Below are 19870 nucleotides of genomic sequence, written 5' to 3' on the forward strand. Positions count from 1 at the left end.
ACTTTTTACACCTTTACATCTTGTTATATTATTATTGTGAAAGGCTGAAGGTTGAGTGTTGGAACGAGTGTCTTCTTAAAGAGAGAAAAGCCAATTTCAAGATATGATATATACTGGATTAAAAAAAAAATCCAGAAGGTAAAATATTACCATGTTGACTTTATGAAATGGCAGTATCTGCCTAAAAAAAAATTTGATGATTATCCCGCCCTGGGTGCCATTCATACTGCATTTGCCTCAGAAATAAAATATGAAGCAGATCCTGTTTAAATAATTATTCTTCAGATTGAGATTGCTTTCGTAATGAATGATGTACTTTATTTATAAGACGTTTTTTTCCACAAGATTATGCTGAATTATTTCATTAAATTGTTTTATTCAGAGCTAAAACATAGACAACGTGGCAGAGCAGCTGTCACAATATTAGGAAGTAACATGACGTAGTAGCTGGGGAAAAAAAGTTAATATTGCGTTTGAGCGGGTGGAACCCCCGCCTTCAGCTGGCAGGGTGCACAGCACTTCTCTTCAGCGTGGCCAGGCCAGGTCACAAGTTTCCAAGAACGGCCCCTGAGCAATCTCACACTCGCGACATGGAGGGCGGTTCCTAAACCCGGGAGACGGAGGCTCGAAACGCAGTTTAACCGTGTCAAAGTTCCTGGGAGCTGCCGCCCTGTGAGACCCAACAGGTGGAATGACGAACCATAACCTGCAACCCAACGGCATGCAGAGTCTCCGGAAGGAGCACCTGTACAAGGTGCTGGTCATCGGAGACCTCGGAGTCGGGAAGACCTCCATCATCAGGCGTTACGTTCACCAGACCTTCTCTAGTAACTACAGGGCCACGATCGGAGTGGATTTCGCCTTGAAAGTCTTGAACTGGGACTCTGAGACTGTCCGGCTTCAGCTGTGGGACATTGCAGGTGGGACAATTTAAGAAGCCGATTATATTTGCGGGGGGGAAAAAGTACTACAGTGACAGCAGGTTGAGCACGTGCAGAAAGCTAGTAGTGATGGACGTGTATGTCACGCATTTTATGGTCTGACTGCAGGGTTTTTGTCATTTTAAAATGTGTTTTTATGATCTGACTGCAGGGTTTTTATCATTTTAAAATGTTCAAGAATAGGGAAACTTGGAAACTTAAAAATGTTTAGAAATGCCATCTCATTTCCTGGAGTGAAGCTGATAATTTGGGTAGATAACACTTATCTTCAAACTTGCAGTGATCAGCCTTGTTAAGTTATGAAAGACAACCTAAATATGCGCAGTCATGAGGGAGCTGCTGTCTGTAAAGTAGACCAGCACACTGTTTCCTAATCATTTTTTTTAGGTATGATGTTACATCATGTGATCAGGTCCATGTGAGGGAGATTTAAAGACAAGTCACAGGAATGTCATTGGAGCCTAAATAAGACAACAATAGATCCTCCCAGTTACACACACTAGCAAAAATACACGTGGAGATAATGAATTACTTTACAAGTTAAATTTAAATCACATTTACAGTCCACTGAAAAAAGTATTCACACCCTTTGAACATTACTGCTCTTTGTAATGTTGCATGTGTTTCACTGGAATTTTATGTGGCACACAAAGTAATGGCATCATTTTAAAGTGAAAAGAAAATGTTTTTAGAAATTCTGAAAAGGTTTCACAAATAAAATTCTGAATAGTTTTTTTTTATGTCTCCAACCTCCTCTACTCTGTTCCCTGTTAATAAAGTCAGTTTCAACTGAGAAGTTTGTTACAGAATATTAGTGAACAAACAGCATCATGAAGGCCAAGGAACTCATCAGACAAGGCAAGGAAAGCAATTTTGTACACTTTGAACATGTCGCTGATGTTTAATGCACCATCAGAATACTGACAGAGGATGGCGCAACTACAAACCATCTAACAGACAGGCTAGTCATAAAGCACTAATTAGAAAAGCTGCCAAGAAGTCCATTAGAGCTCTGGAGGAAAGCCATGAGACGCCCCAAAGTTTGTCATATCTCAGAAAGGGAGTTCTACGTCAAATAGAAGGTCCTCTGGTCACTGAGACTCAAATTGAACATTTTGATCTCACTACAAAACCATGTGGTTTGGTAACAATTCTGACTTCATACCCATGTTAGCACTGAAATAGAGTAATTCAGTTCAGGGATATTTTATTTATCCTCCAGGCATCATGCTGTCCCTCCTTTAGAGGGAACAGGGAAGCTGGTCAAAGTTGTTGGAAAGATTGATGGAGCTACAGGGCAGTTTTAGAAGAAAACCTGTGAGAGTCTCAAACAGAGATTCACCTTCCAACTTCAATATTACACTTGGTTGTAATGTGACAAAGTGTGGAAAATTTTAAAGGATAGGAAGCCAATGTCAAGGCATTGTATTCTAACTCTTAGAACAGTATGAGTACATGAGACAAACCTTTTTTAGTCAACACGAATATGTTTTATAGAATCAGTTTTGCAGTATTCAAGCAGAAACTTGCGTCATCAAATGACTGTGTGTCGAGTCACAGTCATTTGTATGATGGCAGTGTGTGTCTAAGACTGCTGTCATGCCACTGCAGACAGCATTTCCTTATGAGTAAAACAATGTCTTGGATGAAAGGAGGAAGTTGTTCCTCCACTGACAGTCAGATTTACGTTCCTTCCTGCTCGTGATGGCAACAAATTGCCATCTTGCAATGCTTAAAGTACTAACTCCTCTCTTCTTTATATTTCTGTGGAGGTTTCCAGTTATCAGCAAGCTGGATACAAACTTAACAACCTCTGCTGCAGATTAAGTATTCACATTAATGGGGTAGACACTAAGGGAATCTACACATGGCAATAATTAAAAAAAAAATATTGATAATAAAGTTAAATACTACCTACAGACAAGTATTATTGTTTATTCTGAGCAGGAACAAGTAGTTGCATTGACATTTTAATTGCAACGTGATGGTAAGTCTACAGGAATGTGTTGTTTCATCGGAATCCAGGCACAGATGACTGCTGTCTTGTTGCCAGCTGCCTTAGATATACTTCTGGGAAAAAATGCAGAAAAACAATGAAAATGTCTCATCATAGGGATGCTCTGGAATGCCGAAGTGCTAAAGCATGACTCTGTCTGTGCATGTGCTCGTCACAGGTCAGGAACGATTTGGGAACATGACGCGCGTGTACTACCGCGAAGCCATGGGCGCCTTCATTGTGTTCGATGTGACGCGGCCAACCACCTTTGAGGCCGTCATTAAGTGGAAGGAAGACCTAGATTCGAAAGTAATGTTGGCTAATGGACAGCGCATTGCTACCGTGCTGCTGGCTAATAAGTGTGATCAGGGCAGGGAACTGAGCAACAATGGCATCAAAATGGATCAGTTCTGCAAGGACCATGGCTTTGTTGGTTGGTTTGAGACGTCAGCAAAGGTGAGACTTGGGAATACTTAAGATTTTCTGTTTCAGTATGTGCAACTTGGTGGGTAATTGAGTGACATCAATCCTCTGATTGATCCAACTCCAATTCAACTCGTTCTCAGATTTGGAAATTTAGTGTCACATAATGATCCATGCATGATCCACATAAACAGGAAATATATTTTTTGCATAAATCTATGTGTGAGATCATTTTGCACTTCAGAAGCCATTACCTGGTGTTCTTCAGTGAACCATTCAATCAGCCTGTTGCAAATCTGGGGTGCATTGTAAAAGCATTCATCCTTGTATGAACTTTATTTTTTTCCATGTTAGAACCAAAAACTTCAATGTGATTTCTTTCTTTCTAAAACTACACATGAAGCTTCATACGATGTATCAAGTGATCTGAAACACGGTGTCTTAAGAACAATGCTAAGCTTGAAGCATAGCAAAATAGGCAGGATCAGGATCTTGTCATTGTTACAAGATTCAATCTGGCTTGCAAGTAAGAAGATTGTGGAAATGTGAAAACAGGACTTGATTCCAGATTCCTTATCCAGGTAATTGGTGCTATTGAATTAGATTGCAGATTATATCACAAAGCACACACTGTTTTTTTTTTTTGGTAGAGAAATCTTTTTCTCGCTGTTCTGTCTGTAACCAGGATTAAACTGATCGCCTGGATGATGTTGCTATTTCATTGAGCTTATTATTTCACATTTGGCTGTTTGAAAGGTAAAATGCATGGTTGTTAAAAATTTATTGGAGATAAACAACTTTCAAATAACTTTGCCACAAACCTGATCAAATAGCACATTCTGATTATTGTGAGGCTTGAATTGGAAAAGTCAACTTAGTGTGCTTAGCGACTGGTGTGCTGGGGATCAGGAAGTGAGAGAGCCTGGAGAGAACCCACATTTGTAAACTCCATGCAAAAAGGTACAACTAGTGTTGTACTGATTCTCACATCCTCTGTTGACACTGACATGTCGGAGCGTGCCATCTTTCTTTTGCCACTAAGACTCAACATTCTCGAAGGGTGTAGTTCCTACAATGAGTCTGTTCGCCCAAAAGAAATGCACAGCATTGCAGCAACATTTCAAATGAATTTGTTTCAAACTAACACAAGTTTTCATGAGGTGTATACTGATAAAAACATCTCTCTGATGTAAACGTGGTGCCACAATTTGCATTACCTTCATCGCGGTCTAAATGTTTAGGTATGATTTTCTGCGATAAACAAAAAAACAGTGACAGTTTTGGGGGGATTTTAGCTGTTGTTGAGCACTGAAAACTAATTTACTTGATTAATAAATTATTTTACTAGACAATATTGAACACACCCTTACATCCTTATCCCATTGGGGTAAAGAGGGGTGCTGGTGCCTGTCTCCAGCTGTCAATGGGTGAGAGGCCGGGTACACCCTGGACAGGTCGCCAGTCCATCACAGATATCGAACACATTACAAAGTTTACTTTTATTATGTACTGTGAAGTCTTACTGGGCTTTCGAATAAATGAATTTGTACAGTATACGTAATGACAAAAAGTAGTTCCATTACTGTTCTGTCAATTTTCAACATACCGTATCATTGTCTTTTAGGACAATCTCAATATCAGCGACGCTGCAAACTTCCTGGTCAAGCACATAATGGCCACAGAGAATGACATCCTAAAGTCTGTGGTACCAGACACCATCTCCCCACAGATGGACTCCAGCAGACAGATGAGCTGCTCCGGATGCTTCAAATAATCAAGTAATGGAAGGAACGAAGAAAGGATGAATGAACATGTGAGAATGGAGAAAGGACAGGACTTTAAAGGAAATCCTACACAGTGTGCAGAATGGAGCAGCACGAAGTCTGTGCGCCACGAAGTCGAGCATTTATTTGTTTCTAGTGACCAAAGCTAACACCTCTCTTTTTTTTTTTTAGAGTGCCTCTGAATTGTGGTCATAATGCATATCTGGAGATTTCTGGTAACACCACTGTCTAAACTGTTTTGAATAATACTACAGTAAGCATATGCAAGAGTAAGTAACAGGTATATTTCTTTTACAAAGACTGTCTTCTTTCTTCTCACACAACTTCCTCGCATTAATGATCAAAGCAATATAACTGACCCAACAAAGCGTAGGTGCAGTGGATTCAACATTTACATGGACTTAGTGATGGACTTGCAGTGTTTTGGTAAAAAAAAAAAAAACTCATTACTTCTCTGTTTGCTTTTAAAGCTGTTGGATGCCGTACTCTTGGAGACTGTGGGTTTCCTTAATGTTATTCTAACAAGGCATAGAGAGGGCTGTGCACCACTGTGAGTGAAGCACACGAGGTGACTGTGTTCGTCTGCACATATTTTTATTATGATTTTAAGTTATTTACTAAGTGCTTTTGTGAGTATTTTAAGGTGCATGTTGAGTTTGAAAATACATCCACCAACAGACCGTGTACGAATTATTTAAGTTTGGACCTTAAGTAAGAACACAGTGTTATTTATAGTAACAGCGTGGTTAGACTGTGCCAATGTGAATTGATAAAACATCCTGGAGTCGAGGCTGCTGCAACAGTTAAAGGTTGATGTGACTTTTCAGACATAATGATTGCCATTTTTTTTTTATCAGAGCTAAATAAAATGTGTGTGTGGCAGGTTTGCAAAACACATGAAGTTTTTTAATCTTAATGTTGTAAACTGAACACACTTCAATTCGTCCACCAAAACCTCAGTATCCATGGTAACAGGAATCTTTTTATGGGGTTTGCTCTACCATCTATGTAGAGCTGCGTCTTGCTGTGCCGTGCACACAAACACACATTAAAGCACACATAAAGACGCTGCATGTCCTCTCTCCTACTCACTGGCTTTGTTGTTGTTTCACAGTTTTGTTTTGTTTTTCCCATGTCTTCCTTTTTGAATTTAAAGGTTATTTCTGCTTGTCAGAGTATTGCTATTACTAGTCAGATGAGTGTTGTGCACAAAGCCAACATTTGTCTTTTACTTCTAACCGTTAGATTCTAAGCTGGTGTCGAGTCAATCAACGTCTGACCAAAATAAAAACTATACACCATAATTGCTGGCATGCCTTGTTAAGATGTGTAAAAAGTGTTAAGCTAAATTCATCTTTTATCGCAGTAGTGAGGTAACATACTGAGATATTTAGCAAAATTTAAGTGTGCAATTTGAGTTTATTTATTAAAATGCTAAATTAAGAAATAGCTGTTTTTTAAGCAAAGTCACAAGGGTCATAATAGTTTTCTCTACACAGCATCCAGAAAGAGTGATCTTTGATCATTCCTCTTTCTGGATGACCCAGAGTCCTGGTCCCTTACTTATGGATGCTTCTTTTCATCTCTTCCCACAAAAAAAGGGTTGATTTTGATTTTTGAACCATTTCTGTGGTGCTTTGGACATAATTTTTTAGACCTTTACCCTTTGTAGTTTAGTTTAACATTTTTCTTCTGACTGGTCCGACTTGAGTCTGATCGACAGTCTGTGGGCGAAGCTGAAGATCAGAGTCACAGCAAGACTTGGATCTCATCAACAAATTTAAGTTATCAAAAACCAACAGAAAGATTTTTTTTTTTTTATCCAAACTGATTTTTCTCTTTCAAAATTGATGTTGCAGTTTGTTTGATTTGAGAGATGCCTGCTAAGAAGTTTTAGTTAAATACATTTCTTAACTTGACCACCTTACCACAGCTTTACCTTATGAAACTTTCTGTGCTGCTTTTTATTGCGATAATGATGAATTTGAAATAAATGCCTAATTAGAGAAAATTTGGGGGCTAATTTTGAATGTTTTCTTGAAGCCATTTCCTGTTATGCTTGAATGCAACATTGTCTTATGCTTCTCACTTTAATGTCTGAATAAGAGCAATTAACCTTTGTTTCACATTATGTTCAGACTTCCTGTTTAATTATGTATTCTTATTTAAACATTTCTTGACACAGTGATCTGGTTAAACTGTTAGAGATGACCAAAAATGATGATTTAAGGAGATTGATTTTTGTTTTCTCCCACTAACTGTATGAATTCACATTAAAGGTTGTTTTTGTTTTAATTGTCAGTGTGAGATACAGCAGTATTTTTAAGTTAATGTCTTATTTGTGGATTTCTGAGCTTGTCGGATTCAAGGAATTCCCTTCTTCAGGGAAGTTTAACAGGATGAAGGTGTGTGACTCATGTGACCTCATGTGATATCAGCGTAGTGTCATATTACATGAAGCACAGGACATTGAGAAAATCTTTTTGTTTCTTAGTTTAAAGGACATAAGAAACACAACTTTTATTGTGTTATTAAACAAGATGGCAAAATAAACCAGTTTCACACATACCTTGTGTTTACTCTTTATCGGATGCATTCTCATAAAACACCAGTCTTTTAATAGTATTTAACCTTTAGCCTGGGACAAACTGTTTTTACTGAAGCAGTGGATTGAAAATCACTTTAAGGGTCAGTGAAAAACGTACCAGGTTTTATTAGTTTAGGTTGAAGAATGTGTGTGTTTGTATGCTTCTGTTCAGAAGGATCCAGGACTCTCAGGTCCCTCATTAGTCGGACACATGACTGGATTATTCTCCGCATGAGGGATTAGATTTGGTCATCTGCCTTTGGCTCCAGTTAACGCTTCCCTAATGTGTAGTTGAGGCCTGTGGATGCAGTGAATGGTCTGAAAAGATAGCAATTCCGTATTTTTCAGTGTACGCTTCTTTATTTAATCATGTAAACTTAAGGATCGGTAGAATAAGATTAGCTGTTTTCTCATGCACCGTTCCATTCTCTCTCCTTTTTTTTCTGTTCCGCCCGACTCTTGAAGTGTTTTCGAGGCCGTGTTTAAACACACAGTTTATTTGGAAAGTTAGCACTGAGCCAATGTGAAACCCAAGGGGGAATATCTGATACTGCTTTTTTTTTTTCCCCAGGAGAAATAAACAATAACAGTCAAATGAAGCCATTAAATAGAAATTTTAAAATCTATTTTAAATTAGCACTGGGATCAAATTCATTAAAAAATATGGCCTGTTACCTTGACAACAGGTGGCACAGATTCAGCCAGTCTTTGTTGGGATTATGCACCCAGTATATCCTGCTATCTGTGGTTCTCACGATTTGCCAGAGAACCACTTACACCAAATGCTCATCGAAGCAGAAAAAAAAAGAACAGAGCTGAGAATAGATGTTGTGAGGCTGAAATGTCTGATTAGGATGTAAAAGGAAGGTCTCCAGATTAACCAAGTTTGAACACAGCAAATACATACAATTCAATCAGCAACTTATATTAAAAAAAAACAACCAAAAAAACAAACATTTAGATTCTAAAAGTTTTGTTTTGGAATTATGTCCAAATTCAATCAACCCAGTTTTCTTTTATCTTCATATTAGCTAGAAGAGCTCAAACAAAATTACAAAATTATGGGATTGATGTGTGTACTGATTATTTGCGTTGTCCTTCCTTCTTTCTTAGGAAGCTAATCTTGTTTTAACTTCCAGTATTTGTTCCTGTGGAGCCATCTATTGTCAAGTTCAAGAAATTGCAGGCTTTTAGTCAACTCAACTGGAAAATATTAAAAGACCATACTTATACCAGAATTGTTTTTATTGATTAGATTTTATGTTGGGGAAAATGTTTTCATTCAGAGATATTTAATTTAGAAAAACTGAAATAAAAAAAACAAACACTTTGTTGAGTATAATTTCATAAACATAAAGAGAAGTTAAGTCACTGGAGACAGTGAAGCAGATCTTCAGCTTAGTCACAAGTTTTGTAAAGGAAAATATTATTCCTACTCATTGAAGAGCAAATTCACAGTTCCCACATAGTCGGCTTGCAGAATTGGGCCTTCTGATCTCACTTTCACTTACACTGATAACGTGTGAGAGTGACCAGCGTTTTTCTGAATAACAAAAGGTTTCGTAGTCTTTTGGCGAGTATCAGTCTATGTTTTCACACGTTTCTGCTAATAAAAGAAATCTACAGAGAAACACACAGAGGGGAGTGATTAATAAAAGAACAAAAATACAGTATATCTCGTTAGAAATAGATGGACTTTATGGATTCATCATAACATCTAGTCGTCACATAAGAATAACACGTGGAATCTCCTATGTATAAATATTTTTATCACTCTGAAGAAAAGTGTCATCTGATGCCTGCTAACATGTTAGCAGAAATTATCTGGTTTGGTTTTTCAAAACCTACTAGCTGGTACCACCCGGACCAAGCTGTGTATTGCGCGCCAGCAAGTTGATTGATAAGCAGACTGCTTTTGTTGTTTGCAATGTCTGAGATTTAAATCTGTGCTTTAAATCCGTGTTTTAAATCACAGCAAAGGCTGGACCTTGCAAACTCCTGGAACAACAACATCTCAACCACCATTTGAGCAGCAGAAGGCCTGGCATCTGACAAACCTGAGAGCAGAAAATGTAAGCTGCAGTAAAAGACAAACAGGTGTAGAAAGGCAATGATGGACTGAACACATTATACTTTTATAGGAAATTAAAGCACAAGAGAAAACGTGCAATAGTGTGACTAAGGTATAAGATTTAACAGAGAAGAGACAAATTTAATCACAATGAATTTGTCAATACTGAAAAATGAGCCCTCTCCAGAAATAAAATAATCACTTTTACCACTTACACTAAGCACAAAGGGATTTTATATATAAAGGAAATAAACAAAATTACCATTAAGTATTTTATCAAAATTATTTTTTATATATCTGAACTGAAAATGCCAAGGTACAAAAGAGAGACGCAGAAATACAAGAGCTGGAGGTCCTTTCAGTTAACATAATACAGTAAACTTTAGTAACGATGATTAGCCACTAGAGGGCAGGCAGTACCACAGTGATTAAGAAGTAGTGTAAGGGTTCAAGTTTGTATCATAAAATATATTCATTCACCACATATCTTAATATACACAAAACTGAAATAAAAATATGCACATAATGATTACGTAAATCAAAGCGGACCACAGCTGGTTCAAAACACGATTCATTTAAAATATAATAACAGAAGAAAGTATCAAGAAAATCTTAAGTACATGAAAAGCAACTGTAGATGTGAAATATATAACGACAATAATTGTAATAGCTAACCTAAAAGCCACAGATGAAGAATCAGGAAAGGGATCAGAAAATTAACTTAAATCTAATTGTGCTGCATCATCAGTGAGTTCTGTATAATTTGTTAACTTGACCTCTGTCAATGATTTAGATAATGGTGTTTAAGATAATAAGTAACAAGCCAAACGTTCAACCATAGCAGGATGTGCTTCAAAACAGAACAAGGAAACAAAGTGTTTTTCTAAAGTTATTTATAGTACTACATAGAAAAATGTGGATGGCTTTACTACTAAAACCTCCTGATGAATCAAAACGCTGGCCAGGTGCAAAGCTTCGCACTTTGGAAAGATTCTAAAGTGTTTTCTTTAAATAGTTTAAAAAAAAAATCTTACAGTTAAATGAGGTTAGATTTATGTTGCTAGGTTTTTAACGAGCTAGGACAGATCTGTGGTTCCTACAAGAGCTTTGTCACTGTGGTCGACCGAGGGAAGGAGACCACAATGACTGCAAGAAAAATGAGAGCCAAACTGTTGAAAAGGTAAACATAGCGCACTGTGCCAATGCATAGACTTTGGGATTAGTTACAGTAATTTGCAGAAATCCTCAGTCATTTATCATCTCTTTATGGCTTATTTCTAAACAGCCACATTTTTTTTCTAAATTTTAACAATGGTTTTCAATGCTATCTGGATCTTTAAACGTTTTTCTTGGCATGCCGACTGCAGGATTGTTATTTTTAATCCGGTACATGACCATTTTCAAAGCAATGTTTTGTAAGTCTGCATTTTGGTCTGATCATGTGGTGATTCTGGCATAAACCCTTTCTTCCACTACTATGGCAGAATGGTGGACAATGACCATTCAAGTCAGCAAGCCCATACTATAGATAATTAGAGGGATGAATTTAAGGTGGATGTAATCCACAAGTAAAAAACAAACAATGAAAACACTTTAATTTAGAACCAAGTAATAAGCTTGCAATCCAAAACCAGCTTTTGCATTGTTAGCTACAGATGGTATTCAGCAACATTTTCTTACAGTGTGCAAAAAAGGGACACTAGTTGATCATAAAAAGAAATTGTAGAAAGGTTGTTTAGGGACAACTAAACGATTTGTTTTGCTCTTTTGGTATTATCAGGAGAAAGACATCCAATCATTGTAAAAAACTGCTTCAACCCACAAATCACTTAAGGGCAAAATCACCCGTAGTTTTGTTACCCATAACAAACCACCATAGCAAAAGAATATTTTGGGATCTGTGTCACAAACACGGAATTTACCATTGTTTCCACCAGACTTGTAAAAAAATATATACCAAAAGTAGTGCAATATTTTTGACATCAAAAACATTTGCATCATTATCTAAAATCTTAAGTAGATGCATCAACTGAAGAAAAATATCTGCATATTTATTACTTTTAAAGAGATAAAATTCTTCTGGAAAATAAGCAACAAGCCGTCGATAGCAATAATAGTGATATTGTCTATTTGGTTTAAACTGTTTTTTATTTAAAGATTTGGGGGCTTTTTTTTAATTCACATATGCACCATTTCTTTTTGAGCACACAGGGACAAACCATAAATGGTAATTTTTAGGTTTACAAAGTTTACAGAAATAATTATTTCTTTAAAAGATAAAAAAAAAAAGGTTCTCCTCTGGAGGGCAAGCTATTAAAAAAAACTATGATTTATAAACCATGGCTCAGTGGGACACCTGAAAACTGCCTGATCTTTTCTGATCCTTAACTGTCATTAATTTACACTTTGAAATGCCAGTTCTTGCATGAATGATGCCCTGAGTGCTGAATCAAAATCAAACTATCTGTAATCAGTGCAGAACAAGGTCCAGGTTTGGATTGAGTATTCAGGTTTCATGCTTATAATTATCAAACTGAATTTTAAAGAATTTAATGAAAAATAACACAAAACATATTCGTCCAGAAACTCCGAAAACTTTTTTTTAAGCACTTGTGTCACCCTGTAAAAGAGTAGCTCCCTGGGCAGTGAGTAAAAAACTGTAATGCTGTTAAAAAAATAAATAAATAAAAACTGGTGACAGATAACATTGTGGATTTGGGAATGCAAATAAAATAACTCAATGTGACCCCTTCCAAATATATTTGAGTTAAAAAGAGAATAAAGTAAGCAATAAATGTAAAGAATCTACTGATCACAGCAATTACAATGTCTACAATCTCTGGACATTTCTGTCCTTTGGTCACCGTGCATGATAATGTCCTAGCGAACGCAAAAAGAATACTGTACAGCTTAATGATCATCATAGTCTGTGGCACAGTGAGTTTGCTTCAGCATTTCTGTCATGTGCTTGCATCTGTGTGTGGATTAAGTGTATCTTCCTGAGATGCTGAGGTTTTTGGGTGGAGTGATGATCCGTGTTGTGACAGAAGCGCATCTATCTGAGGAACCAATGAGGACAGAGGGCAGTCTGAAGAGGTGCAACTGGCTAACACCTGCAGCTGGTCTGGGTGTAGGTTTGCTTCACTGCAGACCCTCCGACACAAAGCGTTTACAGTGTGACATGTTTCCATTTTCCTCTGGGTCAGCCGGCTCTTCTCCAAGATCAGTTTCTCCCTCTCTGTCTTCTGTAGCAAACATGTACAGAAAGCACAACCTGATTGACAAACGTCTGATGAAAAATAAGATCATACCAAAAAAACAAAAAAACAAACACTGCCTTACCAGTTTGTTGATTTCACACTGTAGATTATATATGCAGTCCAGCTTTCTTTTGCGACAACGCTGAGCTGCGAGGCGGTTTTTGCTGCGGCGTCTAATATCATGGACAAACTCTAGTTGTTCTTGGGTAAGAACCTGTTGCTTCAGCAGCTGCTGGAAGTCATTTCGGTTCAGATTCACAATCCAATCCACAGAGAATGGCAACTGCACCTGAGAAAACCCCGTAAAAATGTAGGTTATACACAAAACATACGCACAGATAAAGGGGCATCTTCAAAGCTCTTTGATACTAACATCTTGTACGCCCATGTAAAACTTTCTGTAAATGCAAAAACATGAATGGGAAATTGAGTTTGCGTTGCTATATTTTTTTCTAAGCCGGTAAATAGTACACCTGGAAATCTGCTGAGGTAAGCATGCACCAGGAAACATATCACCATCAGACTCATTAAGCAGCAGAAGCTTTATCTGGCGCAAGTAATTTAAATACATTACCCGTGGGAAGAACTTAGCCTTATCTGCACACCCCTTATCTGTATTTCTCACCCAATCTCCTTAGCAACCTAAGAAACGTCTGAAAGCTATGAAATGACCTCAGTTTGATGCTCAGTGAATAGGCTACGCCGTGAATTTTGGCTGTGTTGGACTCTGAACCAGACAGCCTGCTCAAACACACACACACACACACACACACGCATACATCTTGTCTACTGGGTGAATAATTAACTTGACAACATAGCATATCTACTTTACATGAATGTAGACGCTTGTTTGTTTATGACAAAGTGAACCTGACTCTCTTATCTTAGAAAATATGATGACATACTGTACAGGAAGTAGACTGTTTTTTTTTTTTTTTAAGGTACAGCCAAAACATTGAAGATGTTTTCACTGAACAGTACACAGTAGTGCATAATTGTAAAATGGAAGAGATTTGAAACATGTTTTTTAAATTTTTGTTTCAAAAGGTAAGTATGCTTAGAGTGATATGCACTCGTATTAGGCTTTGAACACACCATTCTTAATTATGGTGGTGGCAGAAAAACGCTGAGGAAATGCTTTTCTTAAAATAAATTGTAGTACATCATCCTTGAAGTGATACATGGCAGTGGCAGCATCATGCCGTAGGAGTGCTGGGTAAAGAAAACCTTGTTTTCAACTGAGTCATACAGTACTTTGTCTTGGTGTAAAATATAAAATCCTATGAGATGCACTGAAGCTTGACAGTGAAACTGTTCGCTGCTCACCTGTAGCGCCCTCTCAGCGGTGGAGAACTCACTGTCTCCCTCTGTTTCCGTCTCAGAATCTCCATCCTCCCCTGAGTTTACAGACGACTGAGTTGTCCCCTCGCTCTCAAACATTGGACAGTTCATTTGGTCAAAATCCTGATAAAACGGGCACCCAGTTTTGGTGGAACCGAGGTTTGACCACAGTAGAGATGAGCTCTGCACGCATTCCCCACATGGATCTGTGGAGCACCCTGCTTCACAGTCCAGGAAATTTTGCTGGTAGGCGTCTTTACTGAACCTGAATTGCTCACGGAGGTGATCAGTCGTTTCCTTCTTCACTGTGCTTCTCTCTCCGGAGTTTTCTCTAATGATAGCTGCTCTTTCCATGTTTGACATTTGTGCACTTTTTCTTCCTTGTTGACTGACATCGTCTTGATTTTTTCCCTTGTCTTCTGACATCTCATTTTGTTGGGAAGAGCATGAGATTATTGCGCCAGAGACTCTTGATGTTTTACTTTCTGTATTGTTGACAGCACACTTTTCATTCCCCATTGACTGAGTGATTGTAGCGTCCACACCCAGACACATTAAGGGGCAGAAGGGCAGTGATGATCTCTCACAGAGGATTGGGCTTGGCTTTGGTGAGAGTGTTTTTATTTTTGTTTTCTCTGAAGAAACAACTTCAGATGAGTACTCCATCTTTTCTTCATGCGTCCTAATGTTCTTCTCCTCTACCTTGCAACACTGATTTCCCTCTTCAAATGTACCTTCCTTAGAAATATCAACTACAACTTTACTTTCACAGTTCTCGCTTTTCACATTGTGTTTTTCAGTTTTCCACACTTCTTCTACTTCAGCTTTGCTTTCTATACATTTATTGGAGTTTGGATTTCCAGTTAGATCAACCGCGGTTTGTTTTTCACAATGTACCTTGTTGGGGCACGACAGGCAGGAGAGGGCAAAGCCATTCCTGATCTCTGATACAGCTGAATTGAAGGAGCATTTCTCACTGGCAAACATTCCCTTCTCGCAAGCCAACTGGAACTTGCGATACTTTGGACCCTGTATGACTGGCTCATTTTTGCCTTCAGCTCCCAAACTGCGTGTGCTATTTTGACTTCCCATTTTGTTGCTCACTGACTTGTTATAGTCCCATGTCACGTCCCGCTTTGGTGATGAGTCAGCGACTGGTTTTACTTCTTTGTCATCCAACAACACGTCGTCAGAGTCTGTGGCGCTATTTTCTTTTGATAATCGCCTCTTGCATTCCTTCCGACAACAGGTCTTTCGCACAATGGGGGCAGAGCCGTTGCGACTCAAGAAGAACTTTGGCAGGAGGAAATCAAAACATGCCTCGTCCAAGTCCCTGAACCCAAGGATGGAGGCTGAGCTTCGTATTTCTAAAACATTGTCTTTTCCAAAGTTGAGTTTGGATGTGTAGGCAAATTGCAGCAGTGGTTCAAAGCCAGCCACTGTCACCTGTTAAAAAATAAGTAAGACACATTAACAACATTATTTAGAGTACAGTAGCTCAAAGTAATGTGCTTCTGTTTAAAATCTTTGTTTGATTTAACAATGTCCAAGTGAAAAAAAACATTGTAAGTTTCTGGTAAGTACATAAAAAGTTAATATAGTTCATGCAGTAGATAATTTGCTTGGCCTCTTGGTTTTGTAAGATTTAGTTGAAGACTACACCCACTAGCTATCTTGACAGGGCGCAAAACAACTAGTGTCTCAAAAACATTAAAAGGATTTATGCAAAAGCAGTCTTATAAACTTTAATACTGTGCTCACATTTGCATTGAACAGTTATTTAAGCACAGCTTAGGATATTTACACAAGAATAGCAGGGAGGAGACGGAAGGATATTCCCGTCTAAAACACACGCTGGGAACGGAATATGTAAAACATTTCCAGTCAGAGTATCCTTCAGATATGAATGGAAAGCGTCTTAAAAGACGACATATCACAGGTTTTTAAATTTTACATTTTTTACACTTAATATGAGCTGTCTAATATACATGTTTATAGGTATTTACTTTTATTGGGCACACTTAACATGTTCAGGTATGAAAATTAATGTAGTATACCCCCTCCTACAGTCATGTTCCCAACATGTTTGCACTTTTAAATTAAGCATATATAAGTAACCAATAAAAACTCAAGAAAATACTTTAAAAATTTTTTATAAACTGCAATAAAAAATTAATTTCGGACAATGAATAGTTTAGGACACACTAGCATTTATTTTCACTTAAAATAGCTATTGCTACATAGGTTTATTACATCAGATGCATGATGATGTTGCTAAGCTAAGCATTTTTGATTAGGTTTGAAATGTTTAAATCTTAGACATTTGCTTAGACACAACTACCCACATGCCCAGTTTTACCTGGATAACCAAGTTTCTCCTTTCTAAAATTGTAGAAACGCCCCCCCCAGCCCCCAACATTCTACAGAACAATATTCTATTGACACAATAATCTAAAACTAAAGTATCTGGATACCAGGACAGAGGACTTTTGGCATAAAAAACATTCTCCACAAATAAACAACAGCATAGCTGAAAGCGTTAAGGCTTGGGGATAGTTTGAGTCAGCAGGACCTGGACAGCTCACCATTACATGTCCCACAATGGATTCTAATGTGTATTTACAGCAACTAAAGAAAAGTGTGTGACTGTCTGTAAAAACCACAGCAAAAGCTGAAGCAGAAACAGACACCGAATCTTGACAGTGGCCAAAACATACCATGAAATCTACTAAAGATTGAGAAAAAGCAAAGTCCTGGGACAAGTCAAAGTCTATATCACAACTCTGCAAATAGTCATCAGTATTTGTATAAAGAATCAACAAAGATGTAACAAGGACTTAAAGGACTGAAATAATGTTTCCCTGGACCTTTTCCCAGTGTGTGAAATTGAATTGGAGTAGTTTTGAGATATTATCTAAGTCAGGGGATCCCACCTTTATTAGCCAATGGGGTCAATTTATAAGGAATTATGGAAAATAAAGACAACAAGAAATACACTCTATATCAGATGACTTTGTAGGAATAACTTAATTATAATGATCTATTTAAATACTAAGATAAAAACAAAGTCAAAGAAATGAATTCTCCAGACATACTTTTTAACACATATATAAAACTGTCATAGAAACTTTTTGATCTAGCATTCTTTGTGAATTTTATTGTGAAAGCTTGAGTTGATATCTGTACAGGGGAGGATTACATCAGTTATATTTGTTAATTGGGAAAAATTATTTGCAGAAAAACAATTAGTCATTCTGTGATTAAAATGATACATTGAAATTGGTATTGGTTTGCAAAGCCAAAAACCTGCATGATTGACTTTTCTTTTAATTTTATTATTATTTATTTTTTTTACATTAATTCCATGAGATCAACAAACAAATGATGTGATAATGTTCAAAATATAACTAAATGTGTTAAGTGAAGTTGTCTTTTTGGTAAGGGTAAGTTTAGTTGCTGTCAATTTTACAAACTGACTGTTCATGAGTCATCAGAAAACAAAAATCCCCGGGACTGGCACTTGAGGAAATAAGGGTTTTAGTTATGTTTCTCACTTCATTTTCAAACAGATTTGTGGTTTCTGAGGCAGAAGAGTTTTTTTTTTTTGTATAACTTTTATTTTTATTTTTTTTGTCTGTAACATGGCATCCTGAACCAACTTCTCACCTCTTCTGGCAAAGTGATCACTGCTCCGTGTTGGGTCGGGGAAGAGATCTTTTGCAAGAAGTACTCGCTACAGGAAGCGAGCACAGAGCGGTGGGCTCTAAAACTCTGACCTTCCACCAGCACCGTCACGTCACACAACATGTCCCGGCAGCGCTGCTCATTCAGGCGATGTAGCACCTGGGAGGAATGTACTGTGGACTCGAATGTAAACACAGACGACCGCGGGGTAAGCCCAGCCATCACAGACATCTATGTGTATACAAAACACACAAGGACACACAGGTTAACCACTCCCACACTGCTAAAACCGTATTTCACACATAGATATGTTATCACTTAATAGAAAAGGGAAAAATAAAATGCGCCTACCTTAGAAAGCTGGCTTTGCTCACCTCTCTTAAGGTGCTAAAGAAAGTTCCAGCAGCCTCACAGACATGGATTTTGGTAGATGGAATGTCGACTAACCGGGCTGTTTCCCAGCACGCCTTATCACAGCTCAGCTACAAACTAAAAGCTGAGCTTGACTCAGTCATATGGCCTGTGAGTGCGTATGCGAGAGGGAGGGAGGGAGAAGCACTGGGAGTGTGTGTGTGTGTAAGTCTGTGTGTGTATACGTGTTGTAACCACCATGGGTGTAACAAAGCAGAGCTGACTCATACGCTCCTCCTGATAAAGGATGAGCTAGCACTTTTCACTCCACTGGATATGTCTGGTAAACAGACTTTTCTTTGGAAATCCGCCCTGAGCACAATAAAGGAATCTAAGATGAAGGCGGGCAATAAAGTCTGGATTTCAAGAAGATGAGGCAACTTATATCAAACAAAGACTTTTAAGAATATGCCCTGCAGAAAAACAACACGCACAATGACTTTCTTCAGGTGATACAGTGAAGTGAAAAAGAATGCAGAGCTGATCTATTTTACTAAATGTGATGTTAGAATGAGATAACGAGGCTGTTATGTACTTTGAATCTAAAATAAATTTGAGTTTGTAATTTGACAGCTTGAAATCGGACATCTGTTTCTTTAAGAAGCACCAACTCATGCCAACATTCCTCCGCTTTGGACTGAGAAGTAGGTTGAATGATAAGCTCAGCAGGTACGGAGTTTCACCAGATGTTTGCCAATTGCTGCTGCTAATTTGATGGAGCTGCGGGGGACAATTAGTGAGTGTCCTGCAGCTGCAAGGAGGAGCTTTGAGTGAATCGCTTGGGAATAGAAAGCGTGCTTGAGATCAAGGTCATAAGCTCATTACTGGATGTCCTTTTTTAGCAAAAGCAGCCCACACTAATGCCACTAAGTTTGACTCTTGTGCTTTTTCGTTTTCTTCTTCTGAAATGCTGTTAAGTTTCCAAGATGTAATGGAATACATATCTTACAAAATGTTCCACATCGACGGTCCACATAATATTGTTCCAGAAATATTTGTGGTCATCAAGATATAGTGCTCTTGGACTTGGACATCTTCTATGGCTGCCTTACTTCCCCCATCTCTTACTTATTTATGAATTATTGACACTGATCAGAGGCATCTGCCATTTTTTGTGCTTTAAATAAGTTGTTTATGTGCTCTAAGAGTGTTTTGGAAGACACCCTTTTTTTCCTGTCCTGGGAAGATTCAGCACTGCTCCATGTTTCATTCATTTATGAATAATGAATCTGACTGTGGTTCACTGGAGCTCCAAAACCTTTGAAATAGTTTTCCAGACAGTGAGATGTCAGATAGGGCTTTTATGTGTTGCTTCTTTCCTTCATGTTGTCAGACAAGTTGTATTTTGGAACTTTGGGTGTGGTAAGTGAAT

General features: G+C 37.9%; 2 protein-coding genes across 4 annotated transcripts; one reads left to right on the forward strand and one right to left on the reverse strand.

Annotated features, from left to right (window-relative positions):
- Positions 1 to 43: 43 nt before the first annotated feature.
- Positions 44 to 7712, forward strand: rab38b (RAB38b, member of RAS oncogene family). 2 transcript variants are annotated; one of them, XR_001417551.2, is made up of 4 exons: positions 44 to 920; positions 3116 to 3393; positions 4985 to 5241; positions 5316 to 7712. XR_001417551.2 is itself a non-coding variant. In XM_014980682.2 (3 exons), the coding sequence occupies exons 1-3, from the start codon at positions 692 to 694 to the stop codon at positions 5132 to 5134; spliced, it is 657 nt and encodes a 218-aa protein (XP_014836168.1). In that variant the 5' UTR covers positions 44 to 691; the 3' UTR covers positions 5135 to 7712. The 2 variants fall into 2 exon arrangements, 1 of the variants encoding a protein (XP_014836168.1); XM_014980682.2 differs by having other exon boundaries at positions 4985 to 7712.
- A 2359-nt stretch (positions 7713 to 10071) lies between these two features.
- On the reverse strand, positions 10072 to 18771 carry bach1b (BACH transcriptional regulator 1b). Of its 2 annotated transcripts, none has more exons than XM_014980680.2 (5): positions 18462 to 18771; positions 18070 to 18318; positions 14389 to 15849; positions 13145 to 13351; positions 10072 to 13047 (listed from the first exon to the last, which is right to left on the reverse strand). In XM_014980680.2, the coding sequence occupies exons 2-5, from the start codon at positions 18316 to 18318 to the stop codon at positions 12763 to 12765; spliced, it is 2202 nt and encodes a 733-aa protein (XP_014836166.2). In that variant the 5' UTR covers positions 18462 to 18771; the 3' UTR covers positions 10072 to 12762. The 2 variants fall into 2 exon arrangements, with proteins under 2 accessions (XP_014836166.2, XP_014836165.2); XM_014980679.2 differs by having other exon boundaries at positions 18439 to 18769.
- Positions 18772 to 19870: the final 1099 nt, after the last annotated feature.

Source organism: Poecilia mexicana, unplaced genomic scaffold (genome assembly GCF_051168715.1).
Source record: "Poecilia mexicana isolate PSO_F unplaced genomic scaffold, ASM5116871v1 scaffold_14, whole genome shotgun sequence".
NCBI lineage: Eukaryota > Metazoa > Chordata > Actinopteri > Cyprinodontiformes > Poeciliidae > Poecilia > Poecilia mexicana.